A 22,919-nucleotide genomic window follows, 5' to 3' on the forward strand; every position below is an offset into this window, starting at 1 on the left:
AGACAGGTACAGGATACTGAGTTGGATGATCAGTCATGATCATATTGAATGGCGGTGCAGGCTCGAAGGGCCGAATGGCCTACTCCTGCACCTATTTTCTATGTTTCTACACACCTGTACATCTTTGGATTGTGGTAAGAAACCAGAGCACCCGGGGAAAACTCACACGGTCACTGGGAGAACGTATAAACTCCGCACAGACAGCACCTGTAGCCAGCATCGAACCCGGGTCTCTTGCACTGTAAGACCGCAACTCTACCACTGCGCTACTGTGTCGCCCCCAAACGATCATCAGTTTTCACAGTATCAGCATATCAGGATGAGTATTTCAGGTATTTACATTTTTTGCAGCATTCCCAGTTTTTACTTTTTAGTGAAGGGTGGTATTAATGGTCTCTGCCAAGTTCAATACTGATTCTACCACAGTTATTCTGTGGGCGCGGTGTTATTTCACATACCATTGCCTTTAAATGTGCAACATCTATGTTTCCGTTCTTGTCCACTTCAACTGGTTGGATTTTCATCCCTGCCATCTGTGCACTGGCTGGATTAGTGCCATGAGCTGATTTGGGGATAAGGCAGACCTGGATAAAGGAGGAAAGGAACATTTACATGGTGAAGGCCCAAAGACAATCAGCTGCTCAAAATCTTTTCAGCAAATTTGGTAAAACGCTTGATACTCCCTACACTGAATCAATGCCAGTGTTGACTGGTTAGCTGTGCGCAGGCTAAGCAGGAATCTGTAATAATTTGTGTAAAAGAGCTTAAGAAATCACAAGCTATGGTAAGTACACAAGCCTCCATTAAACTGTAACTTTTTGTGATCACACCAAATAGAAAGGATAAGGGAAAATCCTTGACATCTTTATTCTAACATCAAGAGTAAACTAAAGTGAACAATATATGACTAAAATAAATCCATTGAAACGGAAACATTGCTCCACAATGCATTACTGCTGTTTCAAACATTAATCTTGATTCAGTGTTTGACAGAAATACCCCAGTCACTGGTTCAATGTGAAATCGGCTTAATAGCTTCCAAGACCAGTTAGCCACTGGCAACAAAAAAAATTAACATAGAAAATAGGTGCAGGAGTAGGCCCTTCGGCCCTTCGAGGCAACACCGACATTCAATATGATCATGACTGGTCATTCGGGGTGATCATCAATACCCCGTTCCTGCTTTCTCCCCATATCGCTTGATTCCGTTAACCCTAAGAATTATATCCAACTCTCTCTTGAATACATTTCGTGAATGGCCTCCACTGCTTTCTGTGGCAGAGAATTCCACAGGTTCACAACTCTCTGGGTGAAATAATTTTGACAGATTAATTTGGATAAACTAAAATTCAGCATGACATTTGTACGGTGGTTGCAGAAGATATAATCAAAATGGTCGCCTGAACAAAACAAAGTTACACAAACAGACCTCTGAGCTATCAGCATTTGGGTAACACAGTGTCTATCTGTGAGTATATTTACCTGTTGAGGCATCATGCATTATTCTTAGAATAAAATGCTGAAGTACAGGGTTGTTTTAAAGTACTCGCATGGCAAATATTAATGTTAAGTGAGCATTTGATGAAGCACCTGTGTTCAGCCTGCAGGAATGACCCTGAGATCCTGGGTGCCTACCAGTTTAATCCACCCTCCTGTTCTAACCTCTCTGTCTGTGGCCTCCTGCAGTGTTTGTTTCAACTAGATGGAAAACAAGCTCAAGGACGAGTATCTCAGCTTCCATCTAGCACACGACAGCCTGCAGGACTCAATGTCATATTCTCCAGCTCAGATAATGTGTTCCTTCTATCAGTCTGTATGAAAACTGGCCCTAGGTGAATGCCAACCCCTTTTCTCTGTATAGTCACACGATATAGCCTTATGCAGACTATACAAACATTTGTGACATATTTGTTTGGGAAAGCAGCCAACATACTCAAGAACCATTCACCTCCTCTTCGTCATTCTCACTTCTCTCCTCTCTCCTCTCCCGTCAGGCACAAGATACAAAAGCTAAAGCACGTACTGAGATTCAAGAACAGTTTTCCCCCGCTGTTACCAGATTACTCCCCGCTGTTACCAGATTGCCACCCTCTCATAAACTGTATTCCTGATCTCCCAATCCACCTCATGACAGCCCTTACACTTTTTTTAATCTACACTTTCTCTAGCTGTATCACTAATTCAGAATTCTGTTTCCTTTAACTGCTCTACCTGTTGTGCTCAGATATTGTCTGATTTGCCTGAGTAGCATGCAAAAACTATCTAGTACTTTATATCTAGTCACTCACTATAGCTAGTAAATGTGACAATACCAAACCAACTTGTGCAGTATCATACAGCCAAAACAAATCAATATCTTAACTGCTGCATTATTTTATCATCGGACATTCGCTTTGTTCCACCCTTCGCCCAACCCAACTCCTCTGCAACCTAATCCAACTTGTTTCTCGAAAGAAGACACAAAAAGCTGGAGCAACTCAGCGGGTGAGGCAGCATTTCTGGAGAGAAGGAATGGGCGACGTTTCGGGTCGAGACCCTTCTTCAAACTAAATAAGTTTTTATCCAAGATGATGCATGTTTTTGAACATGAGGGAGGAAGAAAGAAACGGATTCATCATGGGAAATGTCCCAGACAATTTACTCATTACTTGATTTCAACAAGCTCAGACAAAGCTACATATAATTACAATTCTGGACTGATATTTTATTCCCTGAAGTAAGAAAACATAACACTAAATATATTATTTATTGTTCACTGACATTAAAGGGCCGATTTTGTGACCCGGATTACTTCACGAGTTCTTTACCATCCCACTGTTACAAGGCTAGGCTATTACACAGTTTGCAGTAATAATGGATGGGATTTTATGGATGGGATTTATATAGCGCCTTTCTAATACTCAAGGCGCTTTACATCGCATTATTCATTCACTCCTCAGTCACACTCGGTGGTGGTAAGCCACTTCTGTAGCCACAGCTGCCCTGGGGCAGACTGACGGAAGCGTGGCTGCCAATCTGCGCCTACGGCCCCTCCGACCACCACCAATCACTCACACACATTCACACACAGGCAAAGGTGGGTGAAGTGTCTTGCCCAAGGACACAACGACAGTATGCACTCCAAGCGGGATTCGAACCGGCTACCTTCCGGTTGCCAGCCGAACACTTAGCCCATTGTGCCATCTGTCATCCCAATTGCGCCATCTGTCGTCCCAATTGCGCCATCTGTCATCAGGAAGGTTCCACTAAGTTACATAATTATTCATGAATTCAGAGTTGTGATGAGATAGGTGGCAGTGATAATGGAAGCAGTAAAAGAGGGCAAAAAGAACAATGGACATCCCATTTCACCTGGAATTGAAAAGCTAAAGGGCCTGTCCCATGTAGCCAATTTTTTCGGCGACTGCCGGTCGTGGCAATTAACCCGCACGTCTTTGTAATGTGGGAGGAAACCAGAGCACCCGGAAGAAACAGGGAGAATGATCTCAATTGAACACGTCTCTGGTGGCGTTAGGCAGCAGCTGTGTCACTGTGCTGCCCTGGGAACAGTTAAACAGTTCTTAGAACATTAGGTTCATATTTCAAATCCACTACCTGGAAAATCAGGTCAAAATGTGTCAGTGTTGCAAAACATCCATTTATGCTGTGGATTACAATTCAGATCTACTGTGATAAACAAGTTGTCCCAAATAAAGTTTCTGCATTTATTCCAGGGTATGACTATAACTTTAATCATTTGCCAATGCCTGCTATCTATTCATAGATGTTCAAGTGCCAGAGGGAGTTCCACTGCCTGCAGCATTCCCATTTTGTTTACTCATGTACTCTGGATGCAGTTCAGAATCCAGATCCCAGCTGACCACCAGAGGGAAGCAGTCCTTCAACAAGAACCAATGTCTTATTCTGGAAGTTTACATATTGTGATAAAATCTTTATAGATATAATGATTCCGAAAAGCAACCAGAAGATAGGCAAATTCAGCTAATTTCTTTTTATTTAAAGGCGTTTTCCTATTGGAAAGGGGAGAGTGGAGAGGAATTTCAGTAGGGGTTGTCTTGCTCTTTCTTTGCACCACTACCCTAAAGTAGGAGCAGGAGTAGGTCACCATGTCCAGCAGTCCTGCCTTTCTGCAATTTCTTGTGGTCTTGGGCAGAGCAGCTGCCATACCAGGCTGTGATTCACCCTGACAGGGTGCTTCCTATTGTGCATCTGTGAAATGGTTCAGCATTGAAGACACGCCTGATTTCATTCGTTTTCTGAGGAAGTAGAGTTGCTGGTGTGTTATCTTGGCTGTAGTGTGATACTACGTTTTGTAGTATTCGCAAATAAAAACAAAAAATTCTCAGATTTATTCCCAAAGTTCTCAATGGCTTTTTACTTGGATGAGGAAGGCAACCGAAACAGACAAACCATGTACTAGTGCAAAAATAATCACGTTTTTGCTTCTGACTGATATTGAATGACTCTTGTCAGAAAGTGCACACACTTTATCATTCATCAGACAAAAACGTGTTGTTATCCACTTGGTTACTTACAGTTCTCTGATGCTCTCCTTTTGAGTTGAGATAAGCCTTAATTGCTGCCAATCCTGCATATTCACCCTGGGCACCGCTGTTCAACAGGAAACAAAGTAGAGATATTTCAGAAAGATACATGGCAATATATGGTTGCTTTTAAAAAAAAACAATAAAACATTTCTCTTGCAAAACTATACAAGCGTGCAATTTCAATTTCAAGGAAACAGATGATTTTAGTTATTTTTATAGTATTCTCTTACAAGAGACCCAAGTCCCACTTAAAGGTCAGTAATCAGACTCCAGTGCCCAGGACTCACTTCTTTCCAAGGCAGAAGCATTAAAACCATAAAAAGGCCATCTCCTGTTCCCAGGGTGGAAACCGTCAAAAAAGGGTCTGTTTCATTCCAAGATTTAATTATATGTTTTTTTGCCTCATGGAATACAAACTCCACTGAGAGGAAGAAGTGAAAGTAGAAAGAAATTGACTTAAACTTCTGTAGCATCTTTCATGACCTCTGAGAATATGAATGTTTTATCATCAATGAAGGTGCTGTTGCTGCTGAAATTCAAGATTGAGTGGGAATGGCTAAATGACAAAATTATCTGGTCATTGGAGGATGAAAGAAAATGTGGAATAGATTATCAATAAACTTGTGCGATATACTGTACATCTTTCGTGTGGCTATCTATTGCAGCCAGAACTATTCTTACCTGTTTGTCATGGTCTCTATGAGTTCTGACACTGGGATATTCAGTCCTTTATCCTAACTACAAAGCCATCACCAACTCACATGCTAGTGCAATTTACAAGAGGCACGAGTGTTTAATTGTCATATGCACCAGCAATGGAACAATTAAATACTTATTTGTTGCAGCTTTACATGCAGATTAACGCAACAACACAACAAATAAATATACAATACAATCCAATAAATTATCAGTTATACTAGGTAACCAGACCTACATACAGCAAGCATTCCATCCAGCTAGATACCTTCTTTTAAGCATTCAGAATAAAGAAGGGTCTTGACTCGAAGCGTCACTTGTCCACTTTCTCCATGGATGCTGCCTGACCCAACAACATTTTGTGTCTATCTTTGGTATAAACCAACATCTGCAGTTCCTTTATATCACCTCTTTCACACGCAATTCCCGGAGATGCTGCCGCCTCCTCTTACATGTAATTCTACCTCATTCATTGATTCCATCACTGTACTTGAATTTTGTTTGAACTACTCAGATCTGGTTTACAACCTTGCACCATTCTGCTGTAATGGACCCGCAGTTAAATTTATTTATCATTACTGTGGTTATACTGTTGAGGCTGTGAGCTTCACCAGCAAGGAATTTCATTGCACCCGGATGCACATGACAACAAACTAAACTGAATCTGAAGTCCTGCAGCACCACAGCAGCAAGCAAATATACCCCCAAACATACAGGCAGTCGTCCAAACAGTTGTTTGTATGTACGGATGTCCACAGGTCAGCCATTCATAGCCTGGGGTGGACCCGCTCTCGTCTCATGCATATTTCCCATGTGTCTCCGCCCCCTCTGATGCACTGATGGTTCAGTGATGTAACATCATGATTTGTGGGCGGCAGGGTGGCGTAGCGGTAGAGTTCTCCCCGTGCCCTGCTTGGGTTTTCTCCGAGAACTTCGGTTTCCTCCCACAATCCAAAGACTTACAGGCTTGTTGACTAATTAGCTTGGTAAATGTAAAAATTGTCCCTAGTGGGTGTAGGATAGTGTTAATGGCGAGGATCGCTGGACAGCGTGGACCTGGTGGGCCAAAGGGCCTGTTTCCGCGATGTATCTCGAAACTAAACCAAACTAAACAGGAATGTCAGTTGTAAGGCATCGAAGTAGGATTAGGCCATTCGACTCATTGAGTCTGCTCCGACATTCGATCATGGCTTTTTCCCTGTCAACCCCATTCTCTCACCTTCTCCCCATAACCTTTGTGCCTTTACAAATCAAGAACCTATCAATCTCCTTTTTAAAAATACCCAATGACTTGGCCTCCACAGCCGTCTGTGGAAATGAATTCCACAGATTCACCACTCTTTGGCTGAAGAAATTCCTTCTCATCTCCTTTCTAAAGGTTCGTCCTTTTATTCAGAGGCTGTGCCCTCTGGTCGTAAACTCTCCCAATGCTGGAAACACCCTCTCCACATCCACTCTATCCAGGCCTTCTCCTTCATCCCTGTATCGCCTTCTCCATTGTTAAAACAGATTTGAAAAATTGTACCCAAGCTGAAAACCTGTCTGTAGGTTCCAACATATACATAGTTATCACACATAAACTGCACACTTAGAGACCGGGTCCTCTAGTACTTAAAAGAAACATACAGGGGACAAACCATCAAATGCATAATGCATTCTTCCTCTGGGTGTTTGGGAAACTACGATCTTGTCTCATTGACCCGACACACTTGGGAATTAATCTTACAATTGGTGCGCTCCCACCTATCACATTATCATTGCATCGGTCCATTGTACACAGTAAGAAAAAAGGTCACTACTATTTACTTCTTAAATATACTGATGGGTTTTACCTTGGCCTATTTCACCTGGTGTGCACTAACTCAGACAATCATAACCTGTCTCCCAATATAGGTTTAGTTTAGCTCAAAGATACACATGGAAACAAGCCCTTCAGCCTACAGAGTCCACGCCGACCATCGAACACCCTGTAGCGGCACCAAACGTGGTGAATAAAGGTGAGACGTCAGGCCGGTTAAAACAGTCGTTTATTCAGGTTCGACACGTTAGGTTGGTGCGCTAACTATATTAACATTGTTGCTGTAGCTGAGCGAGCTTGTTCTCTTGGGCTCAGCTACCGGTTGACTGCTAAGGTCTCGAGGTGAGATAACCTTAAGTATCAGGACACTCCGTCTAGCCCATGACGTCACGTGCCCGCCCTCGTACCTCCTGACGAGGGTTCGACCATAAGTGGCCCGTGTATAGGCTGACGCCACAGGACCCCCCCCCCCCCCACAGAACTGGAGGAAGGAATAGCATGGTCGAGGCCGGCTCCTGCATGTGGGTCGGGGACCCACGCAGTCACAGGTAGAATGTGAAATCCACACAGATATTTGACATAGGCTAGAAATTAAATTCAGGCCACAAGATTAATGCCACATGTTAACAGTACATGAAGTTGCCCAAAATATCTGCTTTAGCTCAGTAAAGATAAGCCATATAAATATCTATTCAGCACAGAGTAAAAACACTAGACTGAGGAGACACTGTATTTGTTTACATATGGACTCAAATGGACAGTCAGATTAGGTAATGCAAAGGTTCAATACTCTACATGAAAAGCATTTCAGCAATAACTGTGAGTAAATTGCTGTTTGTGCTCACCTCAAATATAAATGGCCATTATCAGGCAAAAATGCACTGTTGTTTTATTCACGAACATGATCACATTGAATGGCGGTGCTGGCTCGAAAGGCCGAATAGCCTACTCCTGCACCTATTGTCTATTGTCTAAGACAAGGGTTTGGGAAACTGATGAGCCCGTATGAGTTCATGAACCTCAGTAGTACATGGATCAGCATAAAACATTAAATGCTTTCCCATTGAAAGAAAGTTCCCATTTTTGAATGATATACTGCACTGGAAACAAAAGCTGGCTTTCCTTTCAGCTCTTGAAGGCGACTATTTTCTGGGTTGGTTTCACACACCCTGGCTGCCTTCTAGCTCCCCACAGTGAGCCCTCAAACAGCAAGAGTCTGCAGGACAATGAAATGAGTGAGCTGAATATTCCACAGTCACAAACCTGCAGCTCCAGCAGAATTTGTTGGGCACGGACCAGGGGAAAGAAATCAATTTAAATTTCTTCCTAAAAAGTAATGAGTTAGAGAGCACTCTTACAGCGCGAGCAAACATTTGGTACATCACCACAACGCTTGGAAGGGTTATTGCATCTTTTCATAACCACACTATTCTGTAGCTCCAGCTCTTTGTGTATTTGTTTCTTTCATGGTCTTTCAATATCTTTCATATTTTACTGCCTTCAGTTTTATTTTTATTTTTATCCGGTGCTCATGCACTGGATTTGTTGGAATGGATAAAGGCCTAGGTAATCTATAATAATAATAATAATAATAAATTTTATTTATGGGCGCCTTTCAAGAGTCTCAAGGACACCTGAATCTATGACCTGACAGATTACTCTGGTCCACAGAAAATGCCTCCTTCAGTAAAATAAAATTGAGAAGCAATATTCAACTCATTGTGCAACAATTTTCGCAGAACATCAAAAAGACTTCAGAAATATTTTTTTCAAACATAATTAAGAACATACCTGCGATAAACAAAAACTAAGAAAAAACAAACTTGTTTGCTAAAATATGAACAGCAGAATCAGTTCTTTCAGCATTTCTAGTCAGAAGGATAATCACTTCCAAAGTTCACTCTGTTTGGCACATCCATAAGAAAATGAACAAATGAACATCCTTATCAAGTGCACTTTATCTGAATAATATACATTGTGGGGGCATTGTGCTAAATCAGCATGTTCTATTCCAATTAAGCAAAGTCAATCAGTTCCTTGCAGAGTAGATCAGTTGTAAATGACAAGTCCAAAGTATGGTTTTATACAGAGATCAGTATCATTTTATTACATGCTCAGTGTAGGAACATCTGTTAGGTAAACAGGGAAAGAGACCAGAGTATGTCTCCAGCCACAACATGACCCGTTGAAGACTGCTGGCCATAAGTACATTTGGGCATGATTGCCAAGGTACAGAATACTGAGGCAAGCTTGTACATTGAATTGCACGGAGTCAGTACTAATAAGGTTAGAATATGCAAATCCCATTGCTTTGCATGTACAAATTGCGGTATCCCCTGCCTTTTCTAAAACCCAAATGAAATTGCAAATTTGCATGAAACAAATGACCTGGAACAGAGATTATTAAATGGGAAGGATTGTATTTATTACAGTACTATTTCACTGGAGTTACACCAGACATTCAAAAAAGGTTATGTCAGAGAGTTGTAGGCCTACCTATTTGGCTGGAAAGAGATTTTGTCATATCCTGTTATTTCACACAAGTCCCGTTCCAATTCACGGAATAGCTGCTGGTAGCCTTGAGCTTGATCCAGGGGGACAAAAGGATGGACATTTCCAAATTCTGGCCATGTGATAGGCTGTAAAGTATACAAACCATGAGACGAAAGAAACACAACGTCCATTATAAAAAACATGCATCTTACATTTCAAACTGCAAATTAATGATTGGCTCACAGGGTTCATGACAGTTTTAGCCACTAGCTGTGTCAACAGATAATCCAGGTTAAGATTGATATTTTCAGTGCACATCAGCTGGACCTTCATGGAAGGTCCTGGCTAGTGTGAAGCTGCAGATTCAGTTGTTGCAAGCTTGATGATTTAGTAATGTTACAGTGAAACTACACTTCCCATTGATCAACAGTGAACCTCTCTAGAGGCCATCGTGATAATTCAATGTCAAATCAAATTGACAACTATCTTTGCCCACAAGAATCTAGTGATACAAACATTCCAACTTTCACTCAACATTTTACTGCAGCGGCTTCACATTAACATAGAGCATCCATAAACGAGGATGATTGCGATGAATGAGAGGACCACTTCACATATGCCACATGACAGTGCAGTTCACAGTCGATTAGCTGCTGAAAATCCTAAAAATATATATTTTTTAATATCCTCACTTTTGAGGACTGCATTTAAATGTGGCCAGCCAGCAGCTATAAACCTAAAATCTAAAACAAGCTTGAGGTAGTTCAATTGAAAAATTCCAATAATTGTTCCGTGTAAATTCAATGCACATAGATTTGATGCTCTTTATCAAATGAGGCCAAATTAGATCTTTTTATCTATCGTACTGGAGGCTTTGGAGGTTATTCAGCATCTGGGCAGCCAAATTTCCAGACCCAACTATCAGTAAGAAAGCCCGGACTATAAGCATAAGATGACTGAATATTCACCACTTTGAAAGCATCCACGAATTAGGCAGCAGAATGAAGACACAAGAGATTGCAGATGCTGAAATCTTGAGCAACACACTGGGTCGGCAGCATCAGTGGAGGAAATGAACAGGCGACGATGTTTCGGTCTGAATAGGAATCCTAACCCGAAACTTCTGTCCATTCCCTCCACAGATGCTGCCTTACCTGCTGAGTTCCTCCAGCTTTTAGTTTTTTGAATTAAGCAACTCTGCCCTCTTAGGTGTGATAGTTATACTGTGTTATTCTGAACAGCCATTAAAATCGTAATCAACTTCAGGAGATACAGATAACCATTACTGGTGTTGGATTAAAGAATTAGCAAACTTACCGTGAGTTCTGAGGAACTGTTGAGCTTCATAGTGCAAGACCCCTGGTCAAAGAGAGGAAACACGAGTAATGAAGACTAAATAAAATCTGAAGAAACATATAGCAGTGGACAAAAATGTAAAAGTAACGATCACCCACCAGAGGAATCATGCTGTGAACTAGTGAAATATCTTTATTTTCCAATTTCTTCATGTACCGGACAATATTTGTTTCCGAGTGGTAACTGAAAAGTATAAGTCAACAATGAAATACCTGAACGAGCCAATTATATACAAATGATAAAATTAACCTAACTGACTTCAGAACCATATGCTTCAGGCAGAATAATAAATTATGTTTAAGTAGAACGTAGCATTTGGAAAATCATGGACTAATTTGGGACAGTCAGCGTGGCTTTGTGCATGCCAGGTCGTGTCTTATGAACTCAATTTAGGGTTGTGGGGAGAAGGCAGGAGAATGGGGTTAGGAAGGAGAGATAGATCCGCCAAGATTGAATGGCTTAATTCTGCTCCTATCACATGACCTTATGATTTAAGTTTTTGAGGAGGTGACGATGATGTTCGATGAGGGTGAGATAGTTGATGGTGGGCATATAGACTTTGGTAAGGCATTTCACAAGGTTCCTCGTGGTAGACTGACCCACAAGCCTCATGGAATCCATGGCGACTTGGTAGATTGGATTAAAAACTAGACTTCCATAGAAGACAGTGTAAGCATCTCTGTTGTTTGTGATATAGATATAAATTATTTGAATGAAAATGCAGATGGGCTGATCAGAAAGTTTGCAGACAACACAAAAATTGGCGAGGTTGTGTGTATTGAAGATGGTTGTCAAAGGATGCAGCAGGGTATAGATCAGTTGGAGATATGGACTGAGAAATGGCAGATGGAGTTTAATCTGGGCAAGGGTGAGGTATTGTGCTTTGGGAGGTCAAATGTAAGGGGAAAGTATAGAGTAAATGGCCAGACCCTAAGAAGCAATAATGAAGGTACTGCCCTATATACTTGTATAGCTGGTTTCAGGGAGCTTTTGACATACCCAAGATCCCTCAGGGAGGGTTATAAAGAAGGTGTATGGTGTGCTTACCATCATTAGTAGGGGCATTGAGTGTATAAGTCAGGAAGTCACGTCACAGCTTTATAAAACTTTGGTTGGGCCACGTTAAAGGCATTGTGTGCAATTCTGGTCTCTGCTTTGCATCAACAATGTGGAAGCTTTGACGAGTGTGCAGAAGATGTTGCTGGGACTATAACGTATTAATTATAATGAGAGAATGGACAGTGGACAAACGGATAATTCTCTTTGGCGTGTCGGAAGCTCAGGAGTGACCTGATAAGAATTTATAAAACTATGAGAGACACAGATCAGGTAGATAGTCATCCAAATACACAAAGTGCACGATGGGTAGAAAACCTATCAGATATGATAGCGCTATTACAAAACCGACCATTAGAGGCGCTACAAATCTGCCACTGCCAGTACGTGCGATTCCGGAGGCTTGGTGGGGGAGGGGGGAGGGATTAAAATGCAGGTTTGTATTGGTTGTCTGAGCGGGATTTCCTCGGGCTGCTAGCTGATGAAGAAAAATCGTTCGTGCTTCCGTTCGCGGGTTTCAAAAAAAATGTTGCTGGACGATTACGTCGCTGGATTAAACTTAAACGAGACTAAAAACGGCCTTCACGCCTTCAACATCACGGATCGCAATATCAGGACAAAACAAAAGGTATGTCGTTTATTTAACATATTATTTTACTCTTTGGTGTGGCTAAATTTGAATCTTAAGATGCGAAAAATCTTTTCTAGGCACACATAATAATCGGCCGTGTCTTGCCTGCCGATATGGACTTAAAATTATGGCAACGGCAAAATTCCAATCGATCACATTCCAGAAACATCCACTATCAAGATAATCTAATTTATTATTTTTTTGCACAATCATGTCATAAGAACATCTAAATCATCTATATTTTGTGTTATTGTCTATCCATGATCAATAATTTCATACTAAATATCCAGAGTACAGTTTTAGTCAGATGTATTGTGCAAAAAATAATGATTTTGATTATCTTGAGAGTGGATGTTTCTGGATTCATTTATGGGAATTAAACATTCCATTTGGCATATAAATGTATGACAAAGTGAGATTTAAAAATCATGTTATATAGTGAATTATTGTGTGAATGGGATCAGTTTATTATTTGGATACTTAGGCTATTTAAATTTTTTTGCCTTTTCTTAAGAAATGGATAGATGTTAAAATCTAGTAATTGAATTTAGACGAATTTAATTGATTAGATGAATTTAATTGATTTGATGAAACTGATGAATATGATTTTTTTTGTTGGGTATTTACTATTTGTTTTAGCGTTTAACTTTTTACCTTTTTTTTCAAAAACTGCAAATAATAACTTGTTTCTGTTAATGCTGTTCGGTGTTTTTTTTTTCTTTACATTTTAGATGTCTCCGAAGAAGAAATGTAACATTGTCAATCCAAATGCCCAGCAAAAGAGACTGATTTAGACAGCATTCGCAGAGATTATCCGAATTTACTCCAAATGTGATGATCGACAAGACATTCTTAATGGGAAAGTAGTGGGCAGAAAGGCATGTCATGAGTGGTTTGAAGGGCAAAAACTTCTAGTTTACACTGCCACAATTGAAAAGTTGAGGAAAAACAAGGTGTACAGAGTTGCTTATTGGTTACAATCTGAGGAGTATGATGATGCTACTGATTATGATATGCCAATGTACCAGCTAGCAACTGATCCTTCTCCAGAAAACTTGGTTTTGCTAGCAATTGTAATTTCTTTACCTGTCTGTTATGGACTTACAGCATATAATACAATAATATTAACGTTCTGACCTTGAGAATATCACATTTTTTAATTTTCAAGGCAGTCTGGGTGTTTATTACTATTTCCGTCACAACGGTCAATTTTGTAATTAGCTACAATTAGGTAACTGACTAATTTCAGGTCATCCAGGTCATCGAAGTAAGATGTTTCATATTTGTTTCAGAATGCTTCAATCTAAAATAACTGAAAATTTCATTCAGTTCTCTTAATTTTTAAGAAAGTTATGGGCTTTTGACTGTCCTTGATCACAGCTTTTGTGTTAAGTCAATGGAAAAGCAATAGAGACCAAGATGCTAATTTCCGAGTATGAAAATGATCATATCTTTTTTAATACTGAAGATAAGAAAGTGAATTAGGTATCAAATTAAAGTTCTTTTTATACTTTATCTGATGGGATAAATTACAGGCTTGATTTTTTAAATCTCAACATTTTGTAACATTCCTAGATATGAGGCTCAAGTTCTGTTGCGACAAAGTGGGAATGGGCCCAGTGCTAGAGGAGCACCATAACAATGCCACAGGCAATTAATATAAATGTGTACATAATAGTTGGCAGGGGCATAGTGGGTCAAAGGACCTGTTCCTGTGCTGCATGGCTCTAACATGGGATGATATTGATTCTCATCCCAAGTGTTTCTTGCATAATTCAAATGTCCATCTGAGATAACTTATGGACCGAATGGAAAAGAGAATTCCTCAGAAGTTGGATGCTTGAATCTCCACAGACTCATATAAAGGACAACCCAGCGCGCGAGTGCGATACATCACACTCTGCTGGCTACCTTCCCAGGGGTGTGGTACATACCACATCCAGGATGAAAATCTGGCTAGCAACAACCTCAGAGCAGATGTGGGTTTTGCCATCTCAACGATATGTAGGGAGGCAAAGTGCATGAGAGAAGAACCTAAAAATGATGATTGAAATAATTTGTTTTCATCTGCTACAATGTGACTCATTCAATTGAACTCCTACGCAGTAGTTTTACTTCAATTCATGAGATCACAATCTCAGCTTCTTACCAACCTGTTGAAGACTGGATGTAAAAGGAACTTGCTTGTCCTTTTAAACTGCGTGGCCGAGATACCTTTTATCTCATCTCCCATGGACTCAGCGATCAATTCCTTTAAAAAAATAATATTGTCACACATCATACTCTTGGGAAATGTGCCGAACTATTCAATCATAAACACATAAATAGGACTGCAGGTGTTATATTTTGACTCTGCTTCACATTTGTGATCAGAAACAAGGTCGACAATAAATAACAAATATTTTACAGTAAGAACCAAATGATCGCAACTGTTTACCATATATATTAATGATTTGGAAAAGGGAATTAGGAGCAACACTAACAAGTTTGCGGATGACACAAAGCTGGGTGGCAGTGTGAACTGTGAAGAGGATGTTAGGAGGTTGCAGGGTGACCTGGACAGGTTGAGTGAGTGGGCAGATGCGTGGCAGATGCAGTATAATATGGATAAATGTGAGGTTATCCACTTTGGCGGCAAAAACAAGGGGGTAGATTATTATCTCAATGGGGTTAGGTTAGGTAAGGGGGAGGTACAGCTAGACCTGGGTGTCCTTGTACACCGGTCACTGAAAGTTGGCGTGCAGGTACAGCAGGCAGTAAAGAAAGCTAATGGAATGTTGGCCTTCATAACAAGAGGGTTTCAGTATAGGTTTAGAGAGGTTCTTCTGCAGTTGTATAGGGCTCTGGTGAGACCACATCTGGAGTACTACGTACAGTTTTGGTCTCCTAATTTGAAGACGGACATCCTTGTGATTGAGGCAGTGCAGCGTAGGTTCACGAGATTGATCCCTGGGATGGCGGGACTGTCATATGAGGAAAGATTGAAAAGACTAGGCTTGTATTCACTGGAGTTTAGAAGGATGAGGGGGAATCTTATAGAAACATATAAAATTATAAAAGGTCTAGACAAGCTAGATGCAGGAAAAATGTTCACAGTGTTGGGCGAATCCAGAACCAGGGGGCACAGTCTTAGAATAAAGGGGAGGCCATTTAAGACTGAGGTGAGAAAAAACTTTTTTACCATGAGTTGTGAATTTGTGGAATTCCCTGCCACAGATGGCAGTGGAGGCCAAATCACTGGATGGATTTAAGAAAGAGTTAGATAGGGCTCTAGGGGCTAGTGGAATCAAGGAATATGGGGAGAAGGCAGGCACGGGTTATTGATTGGGGACGATCAGCCATGATCACAATGAATGGCGGTGCTGGCTCGAAGGGCCGAATGGCCTCCTCCTGCACCTATTTTCTATGTTTGTATGTTTCTATGTTTCTATCCACCATTCAAAATTGCTATTTTATTCACAGCACTATCAAAACATATATCGGCGAGACCAAGCGCAGGCTTGGCGATCGTTTCACTGAACATCTCCGCTCAGTCTGCCTTAACCCACCTGATCTCCGGTTGCTCAGCACTTTAACTCCCCTTCCCATTACCATTCTGACCTTTCCGTCCTGGGCCTCCTACATTGTCAGAGTGAGGCCCATCGCAAATTGGAGGAACAGCACCTCATCCTTCGCTTGGATATCTTACAGCCCAGCAGTTTGAACATTGACTTCTCTAACTTCAAATAGCCCTTGCTTTCCCTCTCTCTCCATCCCCTCCCCTTTCCCAGTTCTCCCACCAGTCTTACTGACTCCGACTATATTCTATCTCTGTCCCGCTCACTCCCCTGACATCAGTCTAAAGAAGGGTCTTGACCCGAAACGTCATCTCCTCTCCAGAGATGCTGCCTGTCCCGCTGAGTTACTCTAACATTTTGTGTCTACCTTCGATTTAAACCAGCATCTGCAGTTCTTTCCTACAACTGAAATCAGAATCCATGTGCAGATTGCAGTGCAACATGACGTGACCGCTTCTATGGCAATGCTGTTATCTTTTGGAGCTAAGGCCAACTTAAGAACATAGAACAGTGCAGCACAGGAACAGGCCCTCCGGCCCATAATATCAATGCCGAACATGATGCCCAGTTAAATTAATCTCCTCTGCCTGCTCGTGATCCATATCTCTCCATTCCTTGCTTATCCATGTTTCTATCTAAAAATCTCTTGCAAACCAATATTGTATCTGCCTCCACCACCACCTCTGGCAGCACGGTAGGGCCATAGAGTTATACAGCACGGAATCAGACCCTTTGGCCCAACTTGCCCATGCTACTAACACCTGCCTATACTAGTCACACCTGCCCATGTTTGGGCTATATCTCTCAAATTCTTTCCTATTCATGTACCTGTCCAAATGTATTTTAATTGTTGTTATGGTACCTGCCTCAACCACCCCCTCTGGCAGCTTGTTCCATATAGCTACCAGCCATTGTGTGAAAAGGTTGCCCCTCAGATTCTTATTAAATCTTTCTCTTCTCATCTTAAACCGATGTCTTCTTGATTCCCCTGCATGATCTTGTTATCGGGGGGGGGGGAGGGGGAGGGGTAACATGTCCCCCCCATATTTGAGAGGTGGGGGACAATCCTCCCCATGTTTTGAGTCGAGGCGATCGAGGCTCCCGATGTTGAAGCCCCCGCCGGGCGATGGTAGATCTCGTGGCCCATTTTAAGCCATGCTGGGCGATGAAAGGCCCTGCAAACGGGCCGATTCAAGCCCCACGATTCGGGGCGGAAGAAGCTGCTGTTGTTGCTGGAGCTCCCGAAAGCCGGTCACCAACGTTACAGCTCCCAATGTTACCATCCACAGGGCCCGTGGCCGAAGCCTCCGAAGTCTAGTCGCAGCCACAACGCCACCACAGACTCCGAGGTCAGCCAGCTCCATGATGGTAAGTCCACACGCTCTGCGACCGGAGCCCTCAAGGTCGATTCCAGTTGGAGGCTGCCAACTCCTCGATATTAGGCCTCAGCGCAAATATATACCTATTTTAATTTACGCCACTTTTGGCCTTCTTTCACTGTCGCTCAAGTCTCCCCCAGGCCACAGGGTCGTTATAGTAAGATGCGTGTAAGATGTGTGTAAGATGTGTGTGTGCGTGTGTGTAAAGGGAGAGGAGCCCCCCTCTCAGCCCCCCTCTCTCTCCTCCCCTCTCTCTCTCCTCCCATCTCTCTCTCCCCTCCTCCCCCACCTTCCCTCTCCTCCACCCCCTCTCCCTCTGTCGCTTGCCCTTCTGTCTCTGCCCCTCTTTGTCTCTCCTCATTCTCTCTCCCCCCTCTCTCTCTCTCCCCCACCAACCCTGCCCTCCCTCCCCTAAACCCCCTTCTCCCTTCCACCCCACCCCCCTTCCCCCCTCAGCCCCGCTCTCTCTCTCCTCCCATCTCTCTCTCCCCTCCTCCCCCACCCTCCTGCTCCTCCACCCCCCTCTTCCTCTGTCTCTGTCTCTTGCCCATCTGTCTCTGCCCCTCTCTTTCAGTCTCTCCCCATTCTCTCTCTGCCCTCACTCTCTACCCCCCCCCCCCCTCCTTAGATGCGCCGGCGAGTTGAGGCCTATGCGTCAGTGGATAGGGCGGTAATGGGGTAAAAGGAGCAAATTAGTAATATTAACATAATATCAAGGGGGGTAGTTAGTGTGTGTGTGGGGGTGGTTAGTGCGTGTGACGCTGCATGCCACCCCCCCCCCCCCCCCCCCCCCCCACTGCGCGTTGGAGGTACAGACCCAACAGGTCTGCACTTGGTCTAGTCGTCTTTAAATTGTTGCCACTCTCACCTTGAAATATTTCATGCATCCAAATTTTTTTAGTAACCTTGCCACCACCACCAAATCTGATTAGTTGATCATTTATTTTGCACTGGTTTCTAGGGGCTTCGAATATTACCGACAGAAGCGACTACATTTCAAAAACAGTGTGCCAACTACAAACCACTTTGGAATAGCCCATGAAAATGTGCATAAAAAAAGAGGGATGAACAAGTTGCAACTTGTAATTGGTGTCTGAGGAGAGCAAGTTCAAGTACTGTAAATACGTGCAAAATTTGCATTACAATTACAACTAATGAAACAGTCTAATTATTGCATCTAAAACTACTCACAGCTGATGATTCACAACCAAAGACCCAAAGAAGGTCATCCAAGTCCCTCTCAGTCACCGTTTCATCCAAGGACACGCCCAACTGCCAAATGAAAAGAAATGATTAAAACTGCTCACCACAGCAGAGATGTCGCAAAGCTTAGTCAAATAATTCATGCTTCTCAAAAAATAAAAAATTGGGTGAAAGATGGTATGGATGAAAGGAAATGGTGTGAAAGCAAGAGGAGCACAAGAAAGAGATAGAGAGATAGAGAGGGAGAGAGAGAGAGAGATAGAGACAGCGATTGGGAGAAAAGAAAGTGGGAGAGAGAAAGTAAAAGAAAGGAAGCAAGAGAGAGAAAAAAAGAAAGCAAATTTGGTGAGATCATTTCCGAGCTTAAGGCCAAATGATCGAAAGGTGCGGAACTAAGTGCAAGAGAGTAAAGGGATGGTTAATGACCCCAGAATTAACGGGAAAGGAAGCTCACAAAGGGATAGGAGAGTATGGCCAAGAGATCGATGTTAAAGGTGAGATGCCTAAGGATTTAATGTATTGTATATGAATGCGCAAAGTATAAGAAGTAAAGTAGATGAGCTTGAGGCTCAGTTTGAGGTTGGTAGACATGACATTGTGGGGATTACTGAGACGTGGCTGCAGGAGGATCGGGCCTGGGAACTTAATATTCAGGGTTACACATCCTATAGAAAGGACGGGCAGGTGGGCAGAGGAGGGGGGGTAGCTCTGCTGGTGAGGGATGGAATTCAGTCCCTTGCGAGGGAAGACCATAGGGACTGATGAGGTAGTCACTGTGGATTAAGTTGAGGAATTGTAAAGGCGAGAAGCCACTAATTGGTGTTATCTACAGACTCCCAAATAGTAGCCCGGATGTAGGGTATAAGTTGCAGCAGGAGTTAAAACTGGCATGTAACAAAGGTAATGCCACTGTGGTGATGGGGGATTTCAATATGCAGGTAGACTGGGAAAATCAGGTTGGTTCAGGACTCCAAGAAAGAGCGTTTGTCGAATGCCTCCAAGGTATTCTTAGAGCAGCTTGTAATGGAGCCGACCAGAGAAAAGGCAATTCTGGATTTAGTGTTGTCCAATGAACCAGATATGATCAGAGAAATCGAGGTAAAGCAACCGCTTGGAGGTAGTGATCATAATATGATTCGTTTTAATCTGCAATTTGAGAAGGAGAATGTTAAATCGGAAATGTCAGTGATGCAGTTGAACAAAGGGGACTATGAAGGCATGAGAGGGGAGCTGGCCAAAGTAGACTGGAAAGGGATCCTAGCAGGAATGAAGGTGGAACAGCAATGGCAGGAATTTCTGGGCATAATCCAGGAGACGCAGGATCATTTCATTCCAAAAAGGAAGAAAGATTCTAAGGGGAGTAGGAGGCAACCATGGCTGACAAGAGAAGTTAGGGATAGAATAAAACTAAAAGAAAAGATGTATAACACAGCAAAGAGTAGCCGGAAGCCAGAGAATTGGGAAACCTTCATAGGACAACAGAAGGAAACAAAACGGGCAATACGGGCTGAAAAGATGAAGTACGAGGGGAAGCTGGCCAGGAATATAAAGGACAGTAAAAGCTTCTTTAGATATGTTAAGGGAAAAAGAGTAGCAAAGTCAAATGTGGATCCCTTGAAGGCAGACACGGGTGAAATTATTATGGGCGACAAGGAAATGGCAGAAGAGTTGAATAGGTACTTTGGATCTGTCTTCACTAAGGAAGACACAAACAATCTCCCAGATGTACTGGAGGACAGAGGATCTAAGGGGGTAGAGGAACTGAAAGAAATTTTCATTAGGCGAGAAATAATATTGGGTAGGCTAATGGGACTGAAGGATGATAAATCCCGTGGGCCTGATGGTCTGCATCCCAGGGTCCTCAGGGAGGTGGCTCTAGAAATAGTGGACGCATTGGTGATCATTTTCCAATGTTCAATAGATTCAGGATCAGTTCCTGTGGATTGGAGGATAGCTAATGTTATCCCACTTTTCAAAAAAGGAGCGAGAGAGAAAACGGGGAATTACAGACCAGTTAGCCTGACTTCGGTGGTGGGAAAGATGCTGGAGTCAATTATTAAATAGGTCATAATGGGGCATTTGGATAGCAGTAAAAGGATTAGTCCAAGTCAACATGGATTTAGGAAAAGGAAATCTTGCTTGACTAATCTTCTGGACTTTTTGAGGATGTGACAAGTAAAATGGATGAAGGGGTGCCAGTGGATGTAGTGTATCTAGGCTTTCAGAAAGCCTTTGATAAGGTCCCGCACTAGAGACTGGTGACTAAAATTAAAGCACATGGTATTGGGCGTAGGGTGTTGACATGGATAGAAAATTGGTTGGCAAAGAGTAGGAGTGAACGGGCCCTTTTCAGAATGGCAGGCAGTGGCGAGTGGAGTGCCGCAAGGGGCCGCAACTGTTTACCATATATATTAATGATTTGGAAGAGGGAATTAGGAGTAACACTAGCAAGTTTGCGGATGACACAAAGCTGGGTGGCAGTGTGAGCTGTGAAGAGGATATTAGGAGGTTGCAGGGTGACCTGGACAGGTTGAGTGAGTGGGCAGGTGCATGGCAGATGCAGTATAATATAGATAAATGTGAGGTTATCCACTTTGGCGGCAAAAACAAGGGGGTAGATTATTATCTCAATGGGGTTAGGTTAGGTAAGGGGTAGGTACCGCTAGACCTGGGTGTCCTTGTACGCCGGTCACTGAAAGTTAGCGTGCAGGTACAGCAGGCAGTGAAGAAAGTTAATGGAATGTTGGCCTTCATAACAAGAGGATTTCAGTATAGGAGTAAAGAGGTTCTTCTACAGTTGTATAGGGCTCTGGTGACAACACATCTGGAGTATTGTGTACAGTTTTGATCTCCTAATTTGAGGAAGGACATCCTTGTTATTGAGGCAGTGCAGCATAGGTTCACGAGATTGATCCCTGGGATGGCGGGACTGTCATATGAGGAAAGATTGAAAAGACTAGGCTTGTATTCACTGGAGTTTATAAGGATGAGGGGGATCTTGTAGAAACATATAAAATTATGAAAGGACTGGACAAGCTAGATGCAGGAAAAATGTTCCCAATGATGGGCGAGTCCAGAACCAGGGGCCAGTCTTAGATTAAAGGGGAGGTCATTTAAGACTGATGAGAAAAAACTTTTTCACCTGGAGAGTTGTGAATTTATGGAATTCCCTGCCACAGAGAGCAGTGGAGGCCAAATCACTGGATGGATTTAAGAGTTAGATAGAGCTCTAGGGGCTAGTGGAGTCAAGGGATATGGGGAGAAGGCAGGCACGGGTTATTGATAGGGGACGATCAGCCATGATCCCAATGAATGGCGGTGCTGGCTCGAAGGGCCGAATGGCCTCCTCCTGCACCTATTTTCTATGTTTCTATGTAATTCTGCTGGTGCTCAAAATAACATAGTAATATGTCAGGTGTTCTAGGAAGAGTGGTTTTAAGACTCTTCATCAGAAAGTAAAATCATAACTAAAAGTTAACTCACCACGGAGTCACCATATCCTCGGAGGTTTATCTCCCGTTGGCTGGCCCTGCTAACTATCTCCTGAGCAGCCACACCACAGTGAATCTTCAGTGTGCCAAAAAATACATCGTGCTGTATTTTATGCCCAGCACGTTTCAAACCTGATTACAAAGAGTTTAGATCAGACGTGCATTGATCGACAGGTTTTAAACCAAATTTTACTGTCATTAATAAATCTTACCTTCAGCTAAGATTAACGTGGCATTATGTACCCTTTTTGCAATGTGTTTCAGTCCCTTAGGGCCATGATAAACAGCGAACATTGCAGCCATATTGGCCAAAAGTGCCTAAATGTAAACAGAAGGAGCAAAGTACATTACAACTCCAGCTACAAGATATGCCAAACACAAATTGATTAGGGAAACACAAATCTTACATTCCAAATGATCATTACACAAAATCTTTGGATCTAGGCTCATTTTCTCTAACTGTTATTCCTCAGCTTTATATATTTCAGAGGTTTACGTCAATTTCCCCCAAATTCAGATTGATAAAACTAGAACAAGGGTGATTTAAATGGCAACATGCCATTTTTGCAATATATTTGAATACATTTGCAGTAAAACACTGCTGAAAACATATGAAAGTAGAATGCAAACAAAAAAAATCAGCAAGTTATAGCAATACAGATAGGAACGGATTAAGTAATCTTAAAAATAACGTTTAGCTGGGGTCTTGATG

General features: G+C 42.4%; 1 protein-coding gene across 1 annotated transcript in view; it reads right to left on the minus strand.

Annotated features, from left to right (window-relative positions):
• gldc (glycine decarboxylase) overlaps window positions 1-22,919 on the minus strand; it is a 147,513-nt gene that overhangs the window by 36,652 nt on the left and 87,942 nt on the right. The window contains exons 9-17 of the mRNA XM_033017964.1: window positions 22,420-22,525; window positions 22,200-22,339; window positions 18,705-18,785; window positions 14,731-14,828; window positions 10,989-11,073; window positions 10,852-10,893; window positions 9,538-9,680; window positions 4,536-4,611; window positions 459-584 (exon numbers count right to left, since the gene is read on the minus strand). Coding sequence (XP_032873855.1) covers window positions 459-584; window positions 4,536-4,611; window positions 9,538-9,680; window positions 10,852-10,893; window positions 10,989-11,073; window positions 14,731-14,828; window positions 18,705-18,785; window positions 22,200-22,339; window positions 22,420-22,525 — 897 coding nt within the window. The remainder of the gene's footprint in view (window positions 1-458; window positions 585-4,535; window positions 4,612-9,537; window positions 9,681-10,851; window positions 10,894-10,988; window positions 11,074-14,730; window positions 14,829-18,704; window positions 18,786-22,199; window positions 22,340-22,419; window positions 22,526-22,919) is intronic.

Source organism: Amblyraja radiata, chromosome 3, assembly GCF_010909765.2.
Source record: "Amblyraja radiata isolate CabotCenter1 chromosome 3, sAmbRad1.1.pri, whole genome shotgun sequence".
Classification (NCBI taxonomy): Eukaryota; Metazoa; Chordata; class Chondrichthyes; order Rajiformes; family Rajidae; genus Amblyraja; species Amblyraja radiata.